This window comes from Phyllobates terribilis, unplaced genomic scaffold, assembly GCF_046119375.1.
Source record: "Phyllobates terribilis strain yellow unplaced genomic scaffold, ASM4611937v1 Scaffold_4__5_contigs__length_816908805, whole genome shotgun sequence".
Lineage (NCBI taxonomy): Eukaryota > Metazoa > Chordata > Amphibia > Anura > Dendrobatidae > Phyllobates > Phyllobates terribilis.
In genome coordinates, this window is record NW_027362764.1 from 404,634,753 (window position 1) to 404,659,926 (window position 25,174).

The window sequence follows — 25,174 nt, forward strand, 5'->3', positions numbered from 1 at the left end:
TAGCCATTTATAGGACATTTCATAACTTTCCCAAATTCCTATGAAAAAATATTCAGCACATTCTGCATTGAACTACTGTACCCAATTTATTATATATTGTCGGAGTCGGTCCATTTTATACTGACTCCGACTCCACATCCCTACTTATTCCGTCATTGCCGTTTTATGACTGCGTTCGGGAATTAGAATGTAGCGCACCCCTGAGTCTGAAAATCTCCGGGTTCTCAGCTACCAGGGGTAGATTCTGAAGAACATGATCAGGGCCGGATTTTCCGGTCCCTGATCACGTGGGACATAATTTTTTCCCTCTGCTTGGTCTCAAAAAAATTACCCTTACTGAGTACCACATTTTTAATCTTGATTTCTTTTAGTGTTTCTTATAGCCATAAAGTTGCCATTTGAAATGACTTTAGTTTTGTGCCATGTCTGTGATCTGCTTTTTTTCAACAACATTAAACAACTGAATGAACATCCTCCGAGCCCGGTGAGTCCATAATTTTTGCCAGCGGTTGTAGTAGTTGCTATTTAACATTTTTTATATTTAGACAGGCAGGCTGAACATTCTGATGTAGTTGTGGGGCAGAACAGTATAAGGTGTGTTTCACTGACAGCAGAACCTACCTCTGCATAATATATTGCACTTTCTGGATCTACAGCCCAATGATTCATTTGGATATCTGTCTCTAAGAGCAGAACAAAATCAAATACAGGGTCCCATAGCATCCAGACCCTCCATCCATTACTGCGGACAGTCATGTGATACAAGTAACGATAAGCACTTCCATCCCAGCCACTTGTGTCACTCTACAGCAGAGCCATTGTTCTCGTCCCCACTCCCTCCCCCTGTCACCACAATGGGAGAAAGTAGAAAGACACAGCAGCTGACTGGGACCTGATGGACAGAGGCAGATAAGAATACTCTCAAATGTTGTATATCACTACAGTTGAAAACTCCTGTGCAGACAGATAGAAAGCAGAGACTCAGCTTGTATTGGTACCTTCATTCTAGAAGTCAAATTTTAGATCCATTTTCTGGGGCTGGAAAGTGCATCTATGCCTCCAAACTACTGGAACAACACGTCCATTCTGAACTGTCCTCCCACCTCTCCTGCTCCCTCTTTGACCGCTTACAATCTGGCTTCTGACGGCATCTTTCCACTGAAACTGCCCTGGCTAAAGTCACCAATGAACTGCTAACTGCCAAATCCAAGCGACACTACTCTGTCCTCCTCCTCCTGGATTTGTCCTCTGCCTTCAACACAGTAGACCATTCCCTTTTACTACAGACTTTCTCATCTCTTGGAATCACAGACTTGGCCCTATCTTGTATCTCTTCATACCCAACAGACCGGACATTGTGTCTCCCACTCACACACCACCTCCTCATCTCGCCCCCTATCTGTCGGTGTCCCCCAAGGTTCAGTTCTAGGACACCTGTTCTTCTCCATCTACACCTTCGGCCTGGGAAGGCTCATAGAGTTACACTGCTTCCAGTATTTCCTCTATGCTGATGACACACAGATCTACCTCTCTGGACCTGATAGCACCACCTTACTAACCAGAATCCCACAATGTCTGTCCGATATTTCATTTTTCTTCTCTGCTAGATTTCTAAAACTTAACATGGATAAAACCTAATTCATCATCTTTCCCCCACCTCACTCAATTCCCCCATCTGACCTATCCATCATAGTCAATGGCTGATCACTCTCCCCATTCCCGTAAGCTCGCTGCCTCGAGGTAACCCTGGACTCTGATCTCTCCTTCAAACCACATATCCAAGCAATTTCCACTTCCTGTTGATTCCAACTTTAAAAATATTTCCCTAATAATAGGGAAATAATATTTTCCCTAAAGTATCTTCTTAAAGCTAATGTCAGCAGGCTTTTGCTTTGTAATCTGAAGGCAGCATGAGGTCGGGACTGAGACACTGATTCCAGCGATGTGTCACTTATTGGGCTGTGTGCTGTAGTTTCAATACAATGAGAGTTTTATCAGCAGGAGATTATCAGTGCCAGACTAGCTGCCTGCATACCTCCTTGTCCATCTACACCCCCAGCACTAATTAGCAGCTTATTGTCAATAATGTATTGTACATAAAATCTGCTAATTAGTGGTGTGGGTGGGGTCAGCTAATTAGTGGTGTGGGTGGGGTCAGCTTTTTGAGCACTGCTACAGCAGAGAAAACTGATTGTATCACAACTGCTGCACCCAGTAAATGAAGTGATACATCACTGGAATCAGGATCTCTACATTATGCTGCTCTCAGATAAGGTATCAAAATCCTGGTGATGGATTCCATTTAATGTCTGGGTTTTTGTGCATTTGCCACAGAATTGGTTCTAGTCACGTAATAAAAATGAACAGAAACCGTGGGCACTCCTGTCGGGCACCAATCAAGATGAAAAAGGAAGTAGGCTTCCTGACTTGAACTTCACAGCCTAATACAGTATATGCGTATGATGCATATCAGTTTGGATTACGAGACTCTCATCCGTTTTATGCTCATGGACCACAACACATAATGTCTGAATTTGGACTACTGGTGTTTGATACAATGCGGTTTGACTTAAAGATGGTTTCTGCTGTATATGTCCTTTTAGATTTGGTCCTGTGTAGTTCTTCATACATTTTTAATAGGTTCCGGTTTTGAAAAATGTTGGTGTGAAAAGATGCAGAATTTCTGCAATAACACTTTTTCCCCATTTTGTAGGCAAAGAATATATACGGAGATCTGAAAATCCAGGTGGCACTTACGTACTTAAATGTGAATTATGTTGTGAACAGATATTGGATGTCTCTATCCACCTCAACAGTTATTCACATATCCTGGCCGTTTTGGTAAGATATATTTAATATAAATATTTAATATAAATATTTTTTCGTAAAATAATCTAAGTAATGCTAATTGCTTGTGTCTAAAGCTGGGCCACACAAAACAGCCAGTATTAGACTGTTCTAATTTGACAGATGTAAGGTGTGCTATAAGAGGCCATGCATAAGGCAATGTGTATTCCTATGGAGCCTATATTTTGGAGGACAATATTTTTATATTCTGGCATGTGATGCTGCGTCGCGAATAATTTTTTATATGGCTCTTATTACCATATATTAGAGGCATGTAGAAGTAGTCTAAAAACCCAGAGCAGTTTCAGAAATCATGGAAAAATATTATATTGCCATGAAAGTGATTCTACAGAAGATGTGGTGCTCCATGCTTTTTGGTATGTAATAAAAATGTCTGAACGCTTGCTTGGTAGCCATGCTGGTTCAGTATGCCTTCAATTTTGAATAAATCCCCAACAGTGTCACCAGCAAAGCACCCGCACACCATCACACCTCCTCCTCCATGCTTCACGGTGGGAACCAGGCATGTAGATTCGATCCGTTCACCTTTTCTGCGTCGCACAAAGACACGATGGTTGGAACCAAAGATCTCAAATTTGGACTCGTCAGACCAAAGCACAGATTTCCACTGGTCTAATGTCCATTCCTTGTGTTCTTCAGCCAAAATAAGTCTCTTCTGCTTGTTGCCTGTCCTTAGCAGTGGTTTCCTAGCAGCTATTTTACCATGAAGGCCTGCTGCACAAAGTCTCCTCTTAACAGTTGTTGTAGAGATGTGTCTGCTGCTAGAACTCTGTGTGGCATTGACCTGGTCTCTAATCTGAGCTGCTGTTAACCTGCAATTTCTGAGGCTACTGACTCAGATAAACTTATCCTCAGAAGCAGAGGTGACTCTTGGTCTTCCTTTCCTGGGGCGGTCCTCATGTGAGCCGGTTTCTTTGTAGAGCTTGATGGTTTTTGCAACTGCACTTGGGGACACTTTCAAAGATTTCCCAATTTTTCACACTGACTGACCTTCATTTCTTAAAGTAATGATGGGCACTCATTTTTCTTTACTTAGCTGCTTTTTTTCTTGCCATAATACAAATTCTAGCAGTCTATTCAGTAGGACTATCAGCTGTGTATCCACCAGACTTCTGCACAACACAACTGATGGTCCCAACCCTATTTATAAGGCAAGAAATCCCACTTATTAAACCTGACAGGGCACACCTGTGAAGTGAAAACCATTTCCGGTGACTACCTCTTGAAGCTCATCAAGAGAATGCCAAGAGTGTGCAAAGCAGTCATCAAAGCAAAAGGTGGCTACTTTGAAGAACCTAGAATATAAGACATATTTTCAGTTGTTTCACACTTTTTTGTTACGTATATAATTCCACATGTGTTAATTCATAGTTTTGATGCCTTCAGTGTGAATGTACAATTTTCATAGTCATGAAAATACAGAAAAATCTTTAAACGTTTGGTCTGTACTGAATGCCTCCAATGTTTCCGTGTACTCAGTATGGTGTGTACATCCTTTTTTTTCTCTTCAAATTACATTTTTTTTAAAGGATTGTTACATTACAAAATACAAGATAGAAAACCAGTTATAAAAAGATACATGCAGAAGGAAGTGGCGACGATAAAGGGACAAAACGGGATGCATTAGAAAAGATTACATCGACAACAACATTATAATGTACAAGATGATTCAATACTGTTTGGTAGTATCTATTTGCGGGAAGAGCGGACCGACATGAAGCAAAGCCTGCATAACAGAGATACTATCCAAGGAAGAGCTCGACATAGATCAATTTGTTTTCAGAAGATAAGCATCTGATTCCTGGAATTCAATCCAATCTCTCCAGGTCACTGTCTATAGTGCCGGGGTACAGGACAATTAAATATTCCATTCTGTTTAGGAAGGATATCTCAGAGAACCTCTCTTCCAGGGTGGGAGAGTTACTTTTCCAATGACAAGGAATAACATTTTTAGGTGTCTGTACAAGATAGTTTATCAGGGATCTTTAATATCTGTTGAGGCTAGTAGGAAGCATAAAAAGGAAAAGAGCCTCAGGGTAGTTGGGAACGAAAGAACCTGTTATTGCTTTGATAAGTAACGACTACCTAAGTCCAGAAGTTTTTAATTAGGGGGCACCTCCACCATATGTGTAGCATTGTTCCCTCTCCCTCCTTAAACCTTCAACATTTGTCTGATACTGCAGGGTACCACTTGTCTCTGAAAGAGGACCTACCAACTCGCAATTTACCACCAAATATAATAGTATATCACTGACTGCGGTGGAACATAATAAAATATAACCTTTATTGAATAAATAAAATAATACTCTAAATCCACCATGCTTGTGTGCTGTCTACCCTAGTGTGTCTGTACAAGCAGAACACACCCCATTTTCTGTTAGTACAATAAACCGCATTTCAAGGCAGAAATATTCCTGTGTCCAACAGTTATTACATATATCAAACTGAAATAGCTGTTGCAAAAACACCAATTTTTATAAAACATTAAGCTTAAGATTATTAGGGGTGCCCAAACCCTTTCATATAACTGTATAGACCATAATATTTGTGGGAGCTATCTGTAGTAAACTCTAAGGTGCTCTGGGTGAATGAGGGTTTTAAGAAGGAGCTCTATGACAGGGCTCTATGACAGGGCTCTATGATAGGCAATTGGGCTATTGTGCAATATACAACTGATTGCACTCTATGAAGGGGGTGTTCTCCCTTCTTGGTTTAGTTTTTCTATGCCCTCTTTCATCAGTTGGGGATTTGAATATTAGTGAGTCTAGTACCTCCATATATTATGAGCTGATGCTTGACATTTAATTGTCATTTTAGGTCTATCATTACCCATGGTGTGTTCTGCTTGTGCAGACACACTTGGGTAGACTGCACACAAGCACGGTGGATTTAGAGTATTATTTTTTATATTCAATAAAGGTTGTATTTTATTATGTTCCACCGCAGTCAGTGATATTCTAGGGTACCACTTGTGCAACAAAGTTTGTGCACCATACCATCTAGATATAATCTTGAATGAGGTCTCTTAAGCCCCCGTCTCACATAGCGATATCGCTAGCGAGATCGCTGCTGTTTCACGGTTTTGGTGACTCACCAGCGACCTCACCAGCGATGTCGCTGTGTGTGACACTTTGCAACGATCAGGCCCCTGCTGTGAGGTCGCTGATCGTTGCAAAGTGTCCTGGACCATTTTTTGGTCGTTGGCCTCCCGCTGGCCAGCACACATCGCTGTGTGTGACCAGCGGGACCAACGATCTGGCTGGTAACTATGGTAAACATCGGGTTACTAGGGGCACGCGCGCACTTAGTAACCCGCTGTTTACCATGGATACCACTCTGCTACGGTGCGCGGAGGCTTCCGCGCACCGTAGCAGAGTGGTATCCATGGTAAACAGCGGGATACTAGGGGCACATGCGCACTTAGTAACCCGATGTTTACCATAGTTACCAGCCTGCTCCTGCTTGCAGCAGGCTGGTAACGGGAGCAGGACATCGTGGAACGATTCTTTCCACGATGTCGCTGCTCCCCTGATCGCTGGTGAGCCTGCCTGTTTGACAGCTCACCAGCGATGTATTAGCGATGCAGCAACGATCCCTGACAGGTCGTATCGTTGTCGGGATCGCTGCTGCATCGCTTAGTGTGACGGGGCCCTTAGGCTTTTGTTGCAACTGAACTTTTATGAGCCAATTGGAAACACTTAGCCCATTGTTTGCTATCTAAGGATTTTCCCAATTCCTTTCCCACGCAGAGCAATACTATTGTCTGCTTTTAGATATCTTCTCCACAAGATAAACATAGAGCAGAGAGATGGAATGGGGGGACGATGACAAACACCTTTTTTCAAAATCAATGAGCTTTCTGTGAAGTTGTGTATTTTTATTATTGAATAAAAGTGCTGTAGCTGCCTATAATCATAGTTGGCTCCAGGAGGAATCGGACCTACCCGGAACATCTCACCCAGGGGTCTAAGGGAAGATTTAGACAGGATATGATCAAAATGGAGAGGGGGATATTTGTTTCTTCCCAGGAATCGGTTGGAAGATGAACCTGATCGAATGCAGAATTATCTGAGATTGGGAATAGGGGGCCAGTAGGGTCAATCAGAGTATTTCTTGATACCACGTTTCAATGCTAGTGTTGTGAAGTATGTACTGAACGACGTGATTAATAGAAAAAGTAGAGGAATGTGAGCACCAAGGGAGGAAGTAAGAAAATGCCGCCATATAATATTTTCTCCAATCTGGCAGGCTAAGACCCCTTACTCGTTTGGGTCTCATCAAGATATCCCCACGAATATGAGGTCATCTATTCGAGCATGTAAACTTACAGAAGCTGCTTCGAATACTCTGCCAGAAGTTTAAAGGTATTTTTATAGGTCGTGTCTGAAAGAGGTATAGGAGTCTAGGTAAATATATTCATTTTTAATGTTTACACTGCCAAACCATGAAAAGTCCTTTACTGTCCAAGAGTTTAGGGCTTTATCTATTTGACCTAATAAGGCATTAAAATTCAGGTCAAAGACAAGTAAAGTACCTATGTTTGCGTATTTCCAAATATTTTATACCTTGTGATGGCCAGAGAAAGAGAAATTTGATTGAATGGAAGCTTGTTCACTGTTAGATTTAATTAACGTTAATTAGCCTGGTAGGGTTATGGCTTATTTGCTATCATCATTAGGAAAGGTCAGGTGATGCAAATTTCCCATTTTGACAAAAACCCAGCTTCCTCTAACCTTGTGCCAAAAAAACAGTAACCATGGGTTCTGCTAAGCTGCTGCCTAGCACTCTGAAAATGAAAATGGTGGAGGCCCAAAAAGCAGAAGAAGGCTATAAGAAGATGGCAAAGCTTTTTCAAGCTGCTCTTTCATCAGTTTGAAATGTTAATAAGAAATGTCAGTTAACAGGAACAGTGGAAGTTAAGATAAAGTCTGGAAGATCAAGCAAAATTTCAGTAAGAGCTGCTCATAGGATTTCTAGAGAGGCAAATCAGAATCCCTGCATGACTGGAAAAGATCTTCAGAAAGATTTAGCAGACTCTGGAGTTGTTGTACATTGTTTTACTGTTCAGAGACACCTGCACAAATATGGCCTTCATGGAAGAGTCATCAGAAGAAAACCTCTCCTGCATCCTCACCATAAAATTCAGCATCAGAAGACCGATGAGGTTAAAATGGAAATCTTTGGCCAGAATGATCAAAGGTATGTGTGGAGAAAAAAAGTGCGCTCAATTTCAGAAAAAGAACATCTTGCCAACCATTAAGCATGGGGGTAGATCAATCATGCTTTGGGGGTTGTGTTGCAGATAATGGCACTGGGAACATTTCACTGGTAGAGGGAAGAATGTATACAATGAAATTTCAACAAATTATTGATGCAAACATAACACCATCTGTAAAAAAACTGAAGTTGAACAGAGGATGGCTTCTACAAATGGATAATGATCTTAAGCACACATCAAAATCCACAATAGACTACCTACAAAAGGTGCACGCTGAAGGTTTTATAATGGCCTTCGCTGTCTCCTGATCTGAATATCATTGAAAATCTGTGGCTAGTCCTCAAAATCGCAGTGCATGCAAGACTACCCAGGAATCTCACAGAACTGGAAGAATTTTCCAAGGAACAATGGATGAAAGTCCCTCAAACAAAAATTAAGACTCTTGGCTAGCTACAAAAAGCATTTACAAGCTGTGATACTTGCAAAATGGAGTACTACTAGGTACTAACCATGCAGGGTGCCCAAACTTTTGCATCGGTCCATTTTAATATATATATATATATATATATATATATATATATATAACACTGAACATGAGGTTCTTAATTTAACATTCTGATCAGACTGTATGCAGCCAACTGCCATGTCATGGCTCATGGCAAAACTTTCAGTGGGTCCTATTGTTTTTTGCCTTTAAAGGAGCGGCGTTGTGCACTAACCACTGTCGCAACCACAATGCACCAGCACACACACACACATATACACGCATATATACACACACAGGATCTAATAGCAGACTCATTCAGTATCCATGACCATATTGGTTTGGAAAGATAAGGAATGCCCAAGGAGCAGAATACTGGGAAGTGATCAGATCACAACATAGACCCTATATCTACCTGAGACCCTGGAGAACACGATCAGGATCGTTTTTCCTGATCCCTGATCACGTAAAAAAAAGTGTCCCTAATTATATTTGTCCCGTATTAATATAATTTCTCTCTCTTCTGACATAACAGTTGAGAAGAAAGAAATGGTGTCCTCCAAGCTCTGGCAGCTGTCACCCAGCAAAAGCAGGGATTTTTCCTATTGGTCCCTGACTTTTGATCACTATGATCCCTGTGATCACCCCATCTATTTAAAAGCCCAATAATTAGTAAATCATCTCCATAGTCAGATTTCTTTTTTTTTTTTTAAGTTATAGTTTTTCTTTCTTTCAATCATTGACGTTAAAGTTGGGCTTAGGGTTTTTTCAAAAGTTAAAAAAAAAATGACGATATGACGACTAGTGTTGAAAGTACTCGCTAATTGAGTTTCCCTAGGGTGCTCGGGCATGCACCGAGTATTGCGGATGCTCGAGTCCCCGCGTCGCATTTTTCGCTGCTGTTAGACATCCAAAACAACCATGTGGGAATTGCCATACACTGGGCAAACCCCACATGTTTTTTGGCTGTCTAATAGGCATGAAACATGCGGCGTGGGGACTCGAGAATGTCACTTGAGCACCCGAGATACTCTGTGCATACCCAAGCACCCAATGCAAACTCGAGTAGCGAGCACTTGCGCTCAACACTAATGACAACATATTCAATGTGATGACCTAATGTTATCAAATTCTGTGTAGTACCTTTGGGTTCAAAATGCTCACTATCCTCCTTTATAAAATCCTTGAGTGTTGTCATTTGGGGGTTTTCTGCTGTTTAGGCACTTTCGGGATACTGAAAATGTGACATGTCGCCCACAATCTGTTTCAGTCAATTTATGTTCCAAAATTCAAATGGTGATCCTTCTGTTCCGAGTTCTACCTTTTGTCCGAACAGAACTTATTGACTACGTGTGGGATATTGCTGTGCTCGAATGAAAGTGGGTAACAAACTGTGAGGTCCACTTTTTGGTGTTACCTCTTGCAAAAGTAAAGAATTTTGGGCTAAGGTAAAATATTAATTTAATTTTTTTTTCATTCCACTTTGCATTAATTCCTGCGTAGCACCTGAAGGGTTAAAACATTTCTTGACAGCAATTTTGAAGTATTTAAGGGATGCGGTTTTTAAAATGGCATCACTTTTGGGGAGTTTCCAATATAAAGGGCCCCTCAAGGTCAATTGAAATATGAATAGGTCCCTAAAGAAACAAGTTTTGTTAATTTGTTGAAAAAATGAGAAATCGCTGCTAAACTTTTCACTTCTCTAACATCCTAACAAAATAATGTTTGAAAAATGATGCAGATGTAAAGTAGACATATGGGAAATGTTATTTATTATTTTTTTTTGTACAGCATGACTAACTGGTTTAAAGGGGTTGTTCACTACTAGGGCAACTCCTTCTTAAACTAAATGTTCGGCCCCGATGAAATAAAAAAACCTATACTCCACTCCCGTGCTGACTCCACTCCAGAAGTGTCCTCATTCGCAGTCTCTGGGCTGTGATGCGGTGGAATGACACGTGATGCTTGTCACCCAATCAGTGCTGACGTCACGGTCTTCGCCTTCAGACAAACAGAACATGAAGAGGAAGTCGAGGATCAGCTGCTGCCCTGGCTTCCTCTTAATGTACCTTTGTTTTCAATTACAGAGGTCAGACGTTTCCTGTAGTTCTTCACCAAGTTTGCACACCCTGCAGCAGGGATTTTGGCCCAATCCTCCATACAGATCTTTTCTAGATCTTTCAGGTTTCAGGGCTGTCGCTAGGCAACATTGAGTTTCAGCTCCTTCCAAAGCTTTTCTTTTGGGTTCAGGTCTGGAGACATGGTAAGCTACTCTCACGCAAGGAACTTGAAATGGTTCTTATGGAGCCACACCTTAGTTGCCCTGGCTCTTGTGTTTTGGATCATTGTCATGCTAGATGAGCCTGCCACGACCCATCTTTACTGCTCTTACTGACGGAAGGAGGTGGTTATCACAAATCTCGCGATACATGACCCTATCCATCCTCCCTTCAATGTTAACAGGTCTGTGAGAGCCAGAATTCTTGCTGATTGATAGGTGATGAAATACTTATTTCATGCAATTTAATTATTTAAAAATCATACAATGTGATTTTTCCCCTTATCCCATGACAGCACCACCTGAGAGAGTATCCACCCACCAAGGACAGGAACCTACTGAATAAAAAGGCGGTACCTCTCTTCCGCATCAGTTTTTTGGTTCCTGTCCTTGATGGGAGCCTCGCCAGGTGGTACCTCACGTACCTGGACCGTGGATTCCGGGGTCGGTGCGGCCTGTTCTCAGCCCATCTGGCTGCTGCCCGGGTCTGCGTGTGGGAGGGCTGCCTTCTGGAGTCCTCCCCACGTGCGCCGGGTCCTGCGGCCGGGTCTGCGCCTCACAATGGACTAGACTGAGCGTGCGCCGGCCGGCAGGATTTCCGGGTCTGCGCACGTGGGGGTCGCGTCGCACCCTGTGACGGAGCGCGCCGGAAGTCCGGGCTGCGCACGCTCGGGGTGGTGATGCACCCTATCACGGAGTGCGCCGGAAGCCGGGTCTGCGCATGCACGGGCGGGAGGCCGACATCCTGCTGCAGGCGCGCCGGGTGCCGCTGGGCTGCGCACGCGCAGAAGAAGGAGGATCTGCAGTGTAGCGCGCCAGCTGGCCAAATTTGGGAAAAAAAGGAAAGAGAATGAGCATGCTGCCGGAAGGGGAGGAGCCTAAAGGAGGTGGAGCCCTACTGCTTTTTAAGGATGGGGAGGAATCAAGATGGCGGTGTCTGCATCCCCGACATAATGAGTGAGGAGCCGCAGTCACCTGGGCAGCAGCTGTCACCACTGCGGGAGGTACAGCAGCAGCCACAGCCGCCAAAGCAGCGCAAGCAGCTTAAGCAACTGGTTCGAGAATCTTCCCATCACCAAAGCCACAGCAGTGGAGGGCGTACAAGTTCCGGCAGAACCGGTCAGAAAAGACCTCGTCAGTCCACCTCCGCCAGATGGGAGCCCTCATGTGAAAGGCAACCACCGCCTCCGGTACCCTAGTCTGAACGGCAGTGTGGTGAGTGATCTTCGTGAAAGTCTCACCTTGAGTAATGTGCTCTTCTCTGTTTTCCTCTCTTTTTCTCCTTTCAATTCTTTGGGTGTTAGGAGCCAAAGAAGTGTAGCTCTAAGAGTAAAATAAAAACAAGGAGTGTGCTTTATGTAAAATCAGTCTTCCCACCTCCTACGTCAAAAACCTGTGTGCGGACTGTACTCAGAAAACCATAGCGGAAGAGTCCCCCAGGTTCTCTATGGAATTAAAGAATCTGATCCAGACAGAAGTCAGGGATTCTTTAAAAAGCTTAACCTCACGCAGGAAGAAGAAGCAGAAGCTAGTTTCCTCAGATTCAGAGGAATCTGTAGAGTCCCGGTTTACAAGAGAACTGCCTTCCTCCTCTAATCCCTCCTCATCATCATCGGAATCTTCGGATGATGATGGGGGGGGGCAGGCCTTGTTATTCGGTAGATAATACGGAGAGACTAGTTAGAGCCGTCAGAGTGACTATGGGTATTACTGATACCAAAGTTCCCAGAACAGTCCAGGATGTTATGTTCGGGGGATTGGACCAGAGGAAGAGACGCACATTCCCGGTTAATGAGAGGATCAAATCGCTTATAGAAAGGGAATAGAAAAAAACAGAGAAGAAGGGTCAGCTGCCTTCCTCCTCTAAGCGGAGATACCCCTTTGAGGAAGAGGATGCGGCTAAATGGGACAAAACCCCTAAGATTGATGTGGCCATTGCAAAGTCCTCAAAAAGATCCACTCTGCCCTTTGAGGATTTAGGGGCCTTGAAAGACCCGCTTGATAAAAAAGCGGAGTCTTTCCTTAAACAAGCCTGGGAGTCGTCACCAGGGGCCCTTAAACCGGCAATGGCAGCCACCTGCACCGCTAGATCTATGATGATCTGGCTTCAACAATTGGAAGACCAGATTAGGGGGAATGTCTCGAGGGAGAAGATTTTGTCGGACCTTCCTCTTGTGCAGGGGGCGGCTGCATTCCTGGCAGACGCATCGGCAGATTCAGTGAGGCTGGCTGCCCGGTCTGCAAATCTCTCTAATGCAGCTTGTAGGGCATTATGGCTCAAGAGCTGGCCAGGGGATGTGCAATCAAAGACTAAGCTATGCTCAATCCCTTGTAAGGGGGACTTTCTGTTCGGCAAAGGTCTAGATAACATCCTGGATAAGGCCGCAGACAAAAAACATGGGTTTCCCACTGTGTCTGGTTCCCAGTTTAAAAGCTCCTTTCGGAAGAGGAAGTACAGTCGCAGTAAAGCTCCTAGATTTCAAGGTACCTGGAAAGACAGGAAGCCGTATAACAGAGGCTTCATGTTCGGGGGTCCCTCCTCCGAGAATAAGAAGGCCCGTAAGTGACAGTCCCCCCCCAGGTGGGAGGAAGGTTGTCCCACTTCCTGCCCGCCTGGGAGAAAATTTCATCCAATTCTTGGATTTTAGGGATAATCAGGAGGGGGCTCACATTGGAGTTCAAGAGCAGGCCCAGGAACACCGTCAAAATTTCAGCCCCCAGGGGTCTAGCGGAGCAGATAGCCTTACAGCAGGAAGTTCTCTCTCTGCTTGTGAAGGGGGTTCTGGTGGAAACGCCTGCACCCGAGCAAGGAAGGGAATTCTATTCAACTCTCTTCCTAATAAAGAAGCCGGACGGCTCCTTCAGGACCATTGCCAACTTGAAGAAGCTGAACAACCATTTAATCTACAGGCCATTCAAAATGGAAACAATAAAGTCGGCCATAAGGATGCTATTTCCGGACTGTTATATGTGCGTCCTCGATCTGAAGGACGCCTACTACCACGTCCCGATCTTGGCAGATCATCAACAGTTTCTGAGGGTGGCTGTACAGTTCGGCAAGCACGTAAGGCATTTTCAGTTCGCAGCTCTTCCCTTTGGCGTTTCCATGGCGCCGAGAGTCTTCACAAAAATTATCCTGGAGGTCACAGCACATTTGAGGGAAAGAGATATTCTGGTCATCCCTTATCTGGACGACTTCCTAGTAGTGGGCAGATCAAGACAACTCTGTGCTCTAGCCCTGGCGGACGTCATGGCCAGTCTAAAACGCCTGGGTTGGCTGTTAAATTTAGAGAAGTCAAGGCTGGAACCAAAGCGGGTTCAGTCTTTCCTGGGTCTCATTCTGAACTCAGAAAACCAAACCTGTCTTCTACCAGAGGAAAAGAAGCTGAAGATCGGATCCCTAATATCTCGGGTTATCAGCAATCCGAATATGACCCTGAGGAATGCAATGTCTCTGTTGGGTACAATGACATCTTGCATCCCGGCGGTTCAGTGGGCCCAGTACCATTCCAGATGTCTTCAGCAGGAGATTCTGGCAGCGGACAGGCGGCTCAAAGGTCGCCTGAATGGGAAAATATCTCTTCCAGAAGTTGTAATCAACTCCCTGGACTGGTGGAGATCTCCAGTCAATCTATCTTTGGGGGTTCCTTGGACCTTCCAGGTGTCGGATACAATTACAACGGACTCAAGTGCAGAAGGCTGGGGAGCTCACCTAAGAGATCATTCTGTACAAGGCCTCTGGTCGGACAGCGACTCAAGTCTCTCTTCCAACATGAGGGAGCTGTTGGCAGCCAAAAATGCTCTAATAAAGTTCAGTCCTGTTCTTCGAGGTCATCACATCCGGATAATGTCAGACAACAGAGCAACAGTCGCCTACATCAATCATCAGGGGGGTACCAGGTCTCTCCCTCTGATGTTAGTAGCAGATCAGATCTTCAGGTTTGCCGAGAGTCAGCTGCTCACGCTCTCGGCGCTTCATATAAAAGGGGAAGAGAACGTAAAGGCCGATTTCCTGAGTCGTCACATCTTAAAACAAGGAGAGTGGGAATTGAATCCAGCCGTATTTCAGCAGATTGTGGGCAGATGGGGACAGCCCCAAATAGATCTGTTTGCAAACACACAATCGAAAGACCGAAAAGCTTTTGCTCCCTGAATCCAAAAGAGGGGGCATTTGCGGTGGACGCGCTGCAGATTCCCTGGAATTTTACTCTAGCTTATGCCTTTCCCCCTTTAATACTGATCCCTACTATCCTGAGGAAGATCCGAGAGGAAAGGCCGAGGGTTATATTGATCGCCCCGTTCTGACCCAAGAGACCATCGTTCACTTGGATGAAGAGAATGTCCCAAGCAGATCCATGGGTTCTTCTGGACATCCCAGATCTCCTCAGGCAGGGCCCAGTCTCTCATCCCCAAAGATCGGGCCTGCATTTGACGGCCTGGATTTTGAAAGGTCGCTATTGACACAAAGGGGGTTTTCTCTGGATCTGGTTACTACCCTATTGACAAGTAGAAAGCCGGTAACAACTAGGATCTGTGGTAGAACCTGGGCTAAGTTCCTGTCTACCTCGGGTCAGTCCGCCAAAGGGAGGGTTCCTATTGGGGCCATACTAGAATTCCTCCAGAAGGGGTTAAGCATGGGACTAGCCACCAGTACTCTTAAGGTACAAGTATCAGCTCTGGGGGCATTATATAATTATGACTTGGCGGCGAATAGGTGGATCATTAGATTTATTAAAGCTTGTGATAGGTCCAGGCCTATTCCTACTCCAAGGATGCCTACTTGGGACCTTAATTTGGTTCTGGAGGCACTAACCAAACCTCCCTTCGAGCCCTTAGGATTTTTTCTGAAACTTCCTCTAACTTTAAAGACTGCCCTACTGGTAGCCCTGACATCGGCTCGTAGAGTCAGTGACTTACACGCACTATCCGTTAACCATCCATTCACTCAATTATGTACGGATAGAGTAATCTTAAGACCAGACCCAGCCTATCTTCCGAAGGTAGCCTCCAAATTCCATAGGACGCAAGTAATCACTCTCCCTTCCTTCTATCCTAATCCTAGGGATTTTGAGGAACATAAGCTTCACACCTTAGATGTTAGGAGGGTGTTAGTCCAGTATTTGAAGGTGACAAAAGCCTGGAGGAAGAGTGACGCCTTATTTATATCCTTTCAGGGGGCTAGGAAAGGACTTAAGGTTACAAGGGGGACCATAGCTAGATGGGTCAGGGATACTATTACCTTAGCCTACTCTTCTCGCAATCTGCCGGTTCCAGAGAACCTGAAGGCCCACTCCACCAGAGCGGTAGCTGCTTCCTGGGCTGAGAAGGCGGATGTGCCCATCGACATCATATGTAAGGCGGCAACTTGGTCATCCCCCGCTACATTTTACAAACATTACCGTCTTGACCTTTCCTCTTCTACTGATCTGTCTTTGGTAGGAAGGTGTTGCAAGCGGTGATCCCTCCCTCTGGTGTCTGATCTCTATAAATCTCTCAGGTGGTGCTGTCATGGGAGAAGGGGAAAAGATCCTAGTTACTTACCGGTAACGGGATTTTACAGAGCCCATGACAGCACCCTATTAATTCCCTCCCCTTTATCACTATGGTGTGCACTTTTTAAGGTGTTTATTACAAATGTTGAGGTGGCGGTTATGTATTAACCTGTTTTCGGAGGCCCTCTCATGCTCTGAAACAAAAACTGATGCGGAAGAGAGGTACCGCCTTTTTATTCAGGTGGTGCTGTCATTGGCTCTTTAAAATCCTGTTACCGGTAAGTAACTAGGATCTTTCTGGTTTTTAGTTTAGGATTCTCTGTGGCAAATCCTTTTATTGCAATGTGTTGGAAGGTGTCTTTCTTGGATCTTATTCCGACATCCTTTTTTTTTCTCGTATGTAAATGAATTAAACTGATCAGATTCTCATCATTGTTTAGTCTGTGTCAATTTTTTTTTATTTTCTCGTTGGCAAAAAAATAAATTGCAACTCTTCTACCAATTTTAGTCCGTTCAGATGGAGTGTGTGCAAGTGGGATGTAGAAAGCACACGGACCAATCTTAGTCTGTGTTCTAGTTCACACAGGCTAGTTTTTACATGGTCTAGATTAGACCATGTAAATGACAGTCAGCTCTTGCAGCCATGAACTATGTCGATGGGCATTTGTAGCTGCACAATATACCAGCTACATCTGCAATTTGTGAACCTGATGGGCGTGATTAATTTACCAGAACCGTGTTAATGTAGCCTTATAATGGTAAAAACGGATTGCACATGGATGGCATCTGTGTTCTGTCTGATTTTCATTGGCCCATAGACGTTTATGGGAGATTTTGATCAATGACAAAAGCAAACTATAATTAGTGTTTAATTTGTGAAAAATACGAATAGAACATGCACTGAATGAGTTTTCTTGTGTGAGGCGGTATTACACAATCCGTAGTAGTACTGCAATGCTCGAACCAACTCCAGGTCTCCTGCCCAAACTCAACAGCTTAACAACTGCCTATTAGGGTATGTGCCCACGATAAGGAGCCGCTGCGTGTTTATGCAGCATAAAACCCGCAGCGTCCAGATGTTACAGCATAGTGGATGGGATTTCTAGAAATTCCATGTCCATTGTGCGTCTCTGTGCACTTGCGAATCAAACTCGGAAACTGACATGCATTGCTTCTTTATCCCCTTCGAGACATAGGGAGTTTCCGTTTTTGCATTTTCATGTTTTCCTCCCCTTGTTCCCAGAGCCATAGCGTTTTTATTTTTTGGGCAATATAGCCATGTGAGGGCTTATTTTTTGCAGGACGAGTTGTACTTTTAAACGCCATTACTAGTTTTACCATATCGTGTACTGGAAAACGGGAAAAAAAAATTCCAAGTTCGTTTAAATTGCAAAAAAAAAAAATGCAATTCCACAGTTTTTTCTTTTTTTTTTTTTTTTTTCTTTCCACGTTCACTGGATGCTATAACTGACCTGCCTCAATGGGGAGGGTGCAGCTGTGCTGGGGGAGAACATGGCTAGAAGGTTGGAGGAGTGTTTAAACTAGGGATTGGGGGGAGGGTATTCATTTTATAGGTGGGGAAGATAGTGCAGATAGTGACCTGGGCACAAATAAAGAAATTGGGGGTGGGGTTAGAACAGTCAATAAAGTAAGAAGGAATAGAGGTACAGAGAGATACATAAAATGCATGTACACTAATGCCAGAAGCCTCACCAACAAAATGGAGGGATTAGAATTAATTTTGTTGGAAAATAATTATGACATGGTGGGGATATCTGAGACGTGGCTGGACGAGAGCCATGACTGAGCAGTTAATTTACAGGGCTACAGTCTGTTCAGAAATGACCGTACAAACAAGCGAGGGGGGGGGGGGTGTGTTTTATATGTAAAATCATCCTTAAAACCCGTCTTGCGGGAGGATATAGGTGAATCTAATGAAAATGTAGAGTCCCTGTGGGTGGAGATAAGGAGAGGGGGAAAAATAATAAATTACTGATAGGGGTTTGTTATAAGTCTCCAAAAATAATGGAAGTAGCGGAGAATATCTTCGTAAAGCAAATAGATGAAGCAGCGACTCAAGGAGAAGTCCTTATTATCGGAGACTTCAACTACCCTGAAATACATTGGGGAACAGAAACATGTAGTTCAAGCAAAGGTAATAGGTTTTTGACAACTATGAGAGACAATTACCTTTCACAACTGGTTCAGGACCTAACAAGAAGGGGTGCACTGCTAGACCTAATATTAACCAATAGGCCAGACCGCATATCAAATATAGGATTTGGGGGTCACTTGGGTAATAGTGATCACAAAATAATACGTTTTCATGTAACCTTTAATAAGATGTGTAGTAGAGGGGTTACAAGGACACTAAACTTCAGGAAGGCAAATTTCCAACTGTTGAGAGATGATCTTAGTGCAATAAACTGGGACGATATCCTGAGACATAAAGCTACACAAAGCAAATGGGAAACATTAATTAACATCCTGAATAGGACCTGTGCACAATATATACCCTTTGGGAATAAACATGCTAGAAATGGGAGGAAACCACTATGGCTAAATAGAGCTGTAAGGGGCGCAATGAGTGACAAAAAGAAAGCATTTAGAGAACTAAAGCAAGTAGGTAGTGATGAGGCATTAAATAAATATAGAAAATTAAATACATTCTGTAAAAAACAAATCAAGGCAGCAAAGATTGAGGCAGAGAGAATCATTGCCAGAGAAAGTAAAAATAATCCCAAAATATTCTTTAACTACATAAATAGTAAAAAAGAAAAAAATGATAGTGTTGGCCCCCTTAAAAATAGTCTGGGTGAAATGGTGGATGAGGATGAGGAAAAAGCCAATATGCTAAATGATTTTTTTTCAACCGTATTTACACAAGAAAATCGCATGACAGAAAACATGATTAGTGATAACAAAAATTCTCCATTAAATGTCATTTGCTTAACCCAGCAGGAAGTACTGCGGCATCTAAAAACCACTAAAGTTGACAAATCCCCGGGCCCGGATGGGATACACCCGCGAGTACTGCAGGAATTAAGTAACGTCATAGATAGACCATTATTTTTAATCTTTAAAGATTCCATAATAACAGGGTCTGTACCACACGACTGGCGTATAGCAAATGTGGTGCCAATATTCAAAAAGGGGACAAAAACTGAACTTGGAAATTATAGGCCAGTAAGCTTAACCTCTACTGTGGGTAAAATCCTGGAGGGTTTCCTAAGAGATGCTATACTAGAGTATCTGAAGAAGAATAACCTCATGACCCAATATAAACATGGGTTTACGAGGGACCGTTCCTGTCAAACTAATCTGATCAGTTTTTATGAGGAGGCAAGTTCTGGACTGGACCAAGGAAATGCAGTGGTTGTTGTGTATATGGACTTTTCAAAAGCTTTTGATACGGTTCCACACAAAAGGTTGATACATAAAATGAGAACAATGGGGATAGGGGAAAATATATGTATGTGGGTTAAGAATTGGCTCAGTGATAGGAAACAATGGGTGGTTATTAATGGAAAACACTCAGACTGGGTCTCCGTTAACAGTGGGGTACCACAGGGGTCAGTATTGGGCCCCCTTCTTTTTAACATATTTATTAATGACCTTGTAGGGGGCATACAGAGTAATATTTCAATATTTGCAGATGACCCTAAACTCTGCAGGGTAATCAATACAGAGGAGGACAATTTTATATTACAAGAGGATCTATGTAAACTAGAAGCTTGGGCTGATAAATGGCAAATGAGCTTTAATGTGGATAAATGTAAGGTAATGCACTTGGGCAGAGGAAATAAAATGTATAATTATATGCTTAATTGTAAAACACTGGGCAAAACTGTAACTGAAAAAGACCTGGGTGTATTGGTGGACGACAAGCTCACGTTTAGTGGCCAGTGTCGGGCAGCTGCTTCAAAGGCAAATAAAATAATGGGATGCATTAAAAGAGGCATAGATGCTCATGAGGAGAACCTTATTTTACCTCTATACAAGTCATTAGTGCGACCACACTTAGAATACTGTGTACAGTTTTGGTCTCCGGTGTATAAGAAAGGCATAGCTGAACTAGAGAGGGTGCAGAGAAGAGCGACCAAGGTTATTAGAGGACTGCGGGGTCTGCAGTACCAAGACAGGTTATTACACTTGGGGTTATTTAGTGTGGAAAAAAGAAGGCTTAGGGGTGATCTTATTACTATGTACAAGTATATGAGGGGACAGTACAAAGACCTTTCTACTGATCTTTTTACTCTGAGGCCAGAGACGGGGACAAGGGGGCATCTTCTACGTCTGGAGGAAAGAAGGTTTAATCATAATCACAGACGGGGATTCATTACTGTAAGAGCAGTGAGACTATGGAACTCTCTGCCGCATGATGTAATGAGTGATTCACTATTAAAATTTAAGAAGGGCATGGATGCCTTTCTTGAAAAGTATAATATTACAGGTTATATATACTAGATTCCTTGATAGGGCGTTGATCCAGGGTACTAGTCTGATTGTCGTATGGAGTCGGGAAGGATTTTTTTTCCGCAATGTGGAGCTTAGTGTTTGCCACATGGTTTTTTTTTGCCTTCCTCTGGATCAACATGTTAGGCTATGGGTTGAACTAGATGGACTTAGTTTTTAAGGTTGAAGGAAGACTATGTGTGTTACTATGTATTATTATTATCCAGGTCATTACGAGTTCGTAGACACCAAACATGTATAGTTTCTTTTTTATTTAAGTGGTGAAAAAAAAATCCAAAGTTTGCTTAAAAAAAAAAAATTAAAAAAAAGGCGCCATTTTCTGAGACCCGTAGCATCTCTATTTTTCGGGATCTGGGGCCGGGTGAGGGCTTATATTTTGCACGCCGGGCTGACGTTTTTATTGACACTATTTTGGGGTAGATAGTGTTTTGATCGCCCGTTATTGCATTTTATTGCAATGTTGCGTCGAACAAAAAAACATAATTCTTGCGTTTGGAATTTTTTTCTTGTTACGCCGTTTACCGATCGGATTAATTATTTTTTTATATTGATAGATCGAGCGATTCTGAACTCGGCGATACCAAATATGTGTATGTGGGTTTTATTTTATTTTGAATGGAGCAAAAGGGGGTGATTTAAACTTTTATATATATTTTTTTTAATATTTTTAAAAACTTTTTTTTTTTTTTTTTTTACACTTTTTGCATGCTTCAATAGTCTCCATAGGAGAACTAGAAGCAGCAACTGTCTGATCGCCTCTGCTACATAGAGGTGATGAACAGATCACCTCTATGTAGTAGAAATGCTCCTGTGCTATGAGCGCCGACCACTAGGTGGCGCTCATAGCGATCTTTACATGACAACCACTGGGGTCTGCTGCAGACCCAGAGTTGTCATGCCCACCCATCGAGGACCCGCGATCATGTGACAGGGTCACCGATGGGCGGGGTAAGTGACGCGCTACCGGCGCGGCGCTGTTAAATGCCGCTGTCAGAGATTGACAGCAGCATGTAACTGGTAAACAGCCGCGGGTGGATCGCAATTCCACCCGCGGCTGTTGCGGGCACATGTCAGCTGTAAAAATCAGCTGACATGTGCCCGGTTCAGTGCGGGCTCCGTGCCGGAGCCCTCACTGAACCGGGGGTGATGACCTGGGGCGTACTAATACGCCCCAGGCCAAAAAGGGGTTAAAGGGGTTGTTCGGTCAAAAGTGATAAGTCTGTAGTCACTCTGTGTGACTGCAGACTTATGAATCCCCCCCACCCAGCGCCGGCACTGTGCGCTACATGGATTCGCCGGTATGTATGAGTTATACATACGGAGAGTAACGGTAACGGAGAGTATGTATGAGTTATACATACCCCTGTCAGTGGGCGCGGCCTCGCTCTCCATACACTTGTATTGAGCGAGACCACCTAGTCGGATGAGCCCACTGGCCGTCTACGTCACTAGACGGGGCGTGCCCTCGCTCCATGCAAGTGTATGAATGGCTGGGGGTATGTGTAACGCATACATAGCCTCCGGTCCAAGGTCTCATACTGGCGAATCCCTGCAGCGCACAGTGCCTGCACTGGGGAGGATTCATTAGTCTGCAGTCACACAGAGTGACTGCAGACTTACCACTTTTGACCAGACAACCCCATTAAGGACCACCACAGGTGGTCTTCTCATCCATCCTCCCAGTGGATGGCCATGGAACAATGAGGTGGAATAAGATTCTACAGGTGAACAACTGGCTACGTTGATGGTGCCGTCAACAAGGATTTGGATTTCTGGATAACGGAATGAATTACCTATATGATGGACTACTTGCTAGAGATGGGGGGCACCTTATGAAGACTGGAAAACATGTATTTGGAAGTCGCCTTGCTACACTCATCAGGAGAGCTTTAAACTAGAACAATGTGGGAAGGGAAGCAAAAGGCCAGAAAAAGCTATACAGCTGACAAATACTATTGAGATCTCTGCTATTGGGAGTGGAAAGGAAGAGCAAAGACAAAAAAATCTAAATATTAAAAATATGGGAGCAAGAGAAACCAATCACAGACTAAAATGTTTTTATACAAATGCACAAAGCATGGGCAACAAACAAGGAGAATTGGAACTACTAACGCAGGAAAAGAAATATGATATCATTGGAATCACTGAAACTTGGTGGGACGATACACATGATTGGAATACAAGGCTAAAAGGATACAACTTATTTGCAAGAAACGGACTTGATGATAAACGAGGAGGAGGTGTAGCATTGTAAGTTAGAAAAGCATATATCGGCCCAGAGAGATTGAAGCTTCAGAGACTGGGAGTTCTGTGGAAACTGTTTGGGTAAGAATACAAGGAGAGAACAACGGAAAGGACACCATTGTAGGCATTTACTATAGGCCACCTGGGCAAGCTGAAGATATGGATGAACTCTTTATGTATCAAATGACCAAGTTCTCCATAAAATGACGTAGTGGTCATGGGAGATTTCAACTATCCAGACATTTGTTGGTTATCTCTCTCAAGTAAAACTAACAGGTCAAGCAAATTCTTATCCTCTCTTGCTGACAACTTTATCTTCCAAAAGGTAGGGGAGAAAACAAGGGGATCTGCTACTGTGGATCTAATCCTTATAAACAGGCAGGAAATGGTTGAGGAGGTAAAAGTGGCTGGGACCCTAGGAGGCAGTGATCATGCTATTATAGAATTTTGGATAACTAGAGGAAGAAGTCATGTGAAGACTCAAACTCAAGGTTAGATTTCAGAAAGGCAGATTTTGAGCGACTCAGAAAGAGAATAGGAGGGATCCAATGGCTGGATTTCCTTAAGGACAAAAATGTCCAGGAAGGATGGGAAATTTTTAAAAATGAGTTTCTCAAAGCACAATCGTTAACAATCCCGAAAAGTAGGAAGAATGGGAAGCATTTAAGCAAACCAGGATGGATGAACACAGAACTTAAACACATGCTGAAAAGAAAGAAAGAAATGTTAATCAAATGGAAAGAGGGAAGCATATCTAAAGAAGATTATAATGCAGTCTGCAGAACCTGCAGGGCACGTATCAGGTTATCTAAAGCTGACAATGAATTAAGGCTTGCAAGAGATGTCAAAAGCAATAAAAAAGGATTTTGGGGGTATGTCAAAAGTAAAAGAAAAGTAAAAAATGCTATAGAATTTTTACAGGATGAAAATGGTGAAATCGTAAGAGAGGATGTTGAGAAGGCCGAACTTTTTAATTCCCATTTTGCGTCTGTTTTCGCTCAGAAAGAAAATGTAACATCAACTGATCTTCACTGTCCTATTAAAGGAATAGAAGAACCCAGGTTATCTGTAAACAGAAAGATTGTGAGGGAATATTTAGATAGCACAAATGAGTTCAAGTCTCCAGGTCCAGATGAATTATACCCTACTGTACTGAATGAAATCGTAGAAATTTTAGAACCACTCTCCATAATCTTTGAAAATTCTTGGAGAACAGGAGAAGTCCCAGAAGACTGGAGAAGAACAAATGTTGTTCCTATCTTCAAAAAGGGGAAGAAGGTGGACCCAGGGAACTATAGACCGATGAGTCTGACTTCTATACCAGGAAAGATCTTTGAACAAATTATTAAACAACCCGTATGTAAATACCTGGATAAGAATGAAGTGATTAACCAGAGTCCGCATGGGTTTGTAACTAACGAGTCATGTCAGACTAACTTAATTTCCTTCTACGACAGAATCACTGACTGGGTGGATCAGGGAAATGCTGTAGATATAGCATATCTTGAGTTCAGCAAAGCATTTGACAAAGTATCTCACACCATCCTTATTGAAAAAATGACCAAGTATGGAATGGACAAGGCAACTGTTAGGTGGATTCATAACTGGTTTAGTGATCGCACTCAGAGTGGTCGTAAATGGCTTCACATCCAGTTGGATGAATGTCTCAAGTGGGGTACCACAGGGCTCTGTCCTGGGACCTGTATTGTTCAACATCTTTATCAATGATTTAGATGAAGGAATTGAGGGTAAACTGATTAAATTTGCTGATGACACAAAGCTAGGAGGGATAGCTAATACTAGAGAAGAGAGAGAGAGGATTCAAAAAGACCTAAATAAACTGGAGCAGTGGGCAGCAATTAACAGAATGTTTTTTAACAGGGAAAAATGCAGAGTACTACATCTGGGCAATAAAAGTGAAAAAAACATATACAGAATGGGAGGAATAGAGCTAAGCAACAGTACATGTGAAAAACACTTAGGTATACTATTAGATCATAGACTGAACATGAGTCAACCGTGTGATGCAGCAGCAAAAAAGGCAAATACAATTCTGGGATGTATTAACAGAAGCAAACAGTCTAGATCACGTGAAGTCATTATCGGTCTTTACT

At 43.1% G+C, this 25,174-nt stretch overlaps 1 protein-coding gene across 9 annotated transcripts in view; it reads left to right on the forward strand.

The window, feature by feature from the left end:
- The window catches only part of LOC141265450 (uncharacterized), a 239,138-nt gene that overhangs the window by 75,811 nt on the left and 138,153 nt on the right, over window positions 1–25,174 (forward strand). For 7 of the 9 annotated variants that reach the window (XM_073678575.1, XM_073678579.1, XM_073678576.1 and 4 more), the window contains one exon: window positions 2,714–2,841. The exons of the other annotated variants lie outside the window; for them this stretch is intronic. In XM_073678575.1, coding sequence (XP_073534676.1) covers window positions 2,714–2,841 — 128 coding nt within the window. The remainder of the gene's footprint in view (window positions 1–2,713; window positions 2,842–25,174) is intronic. 9 annotated transcript variants of the gene reach the window in all.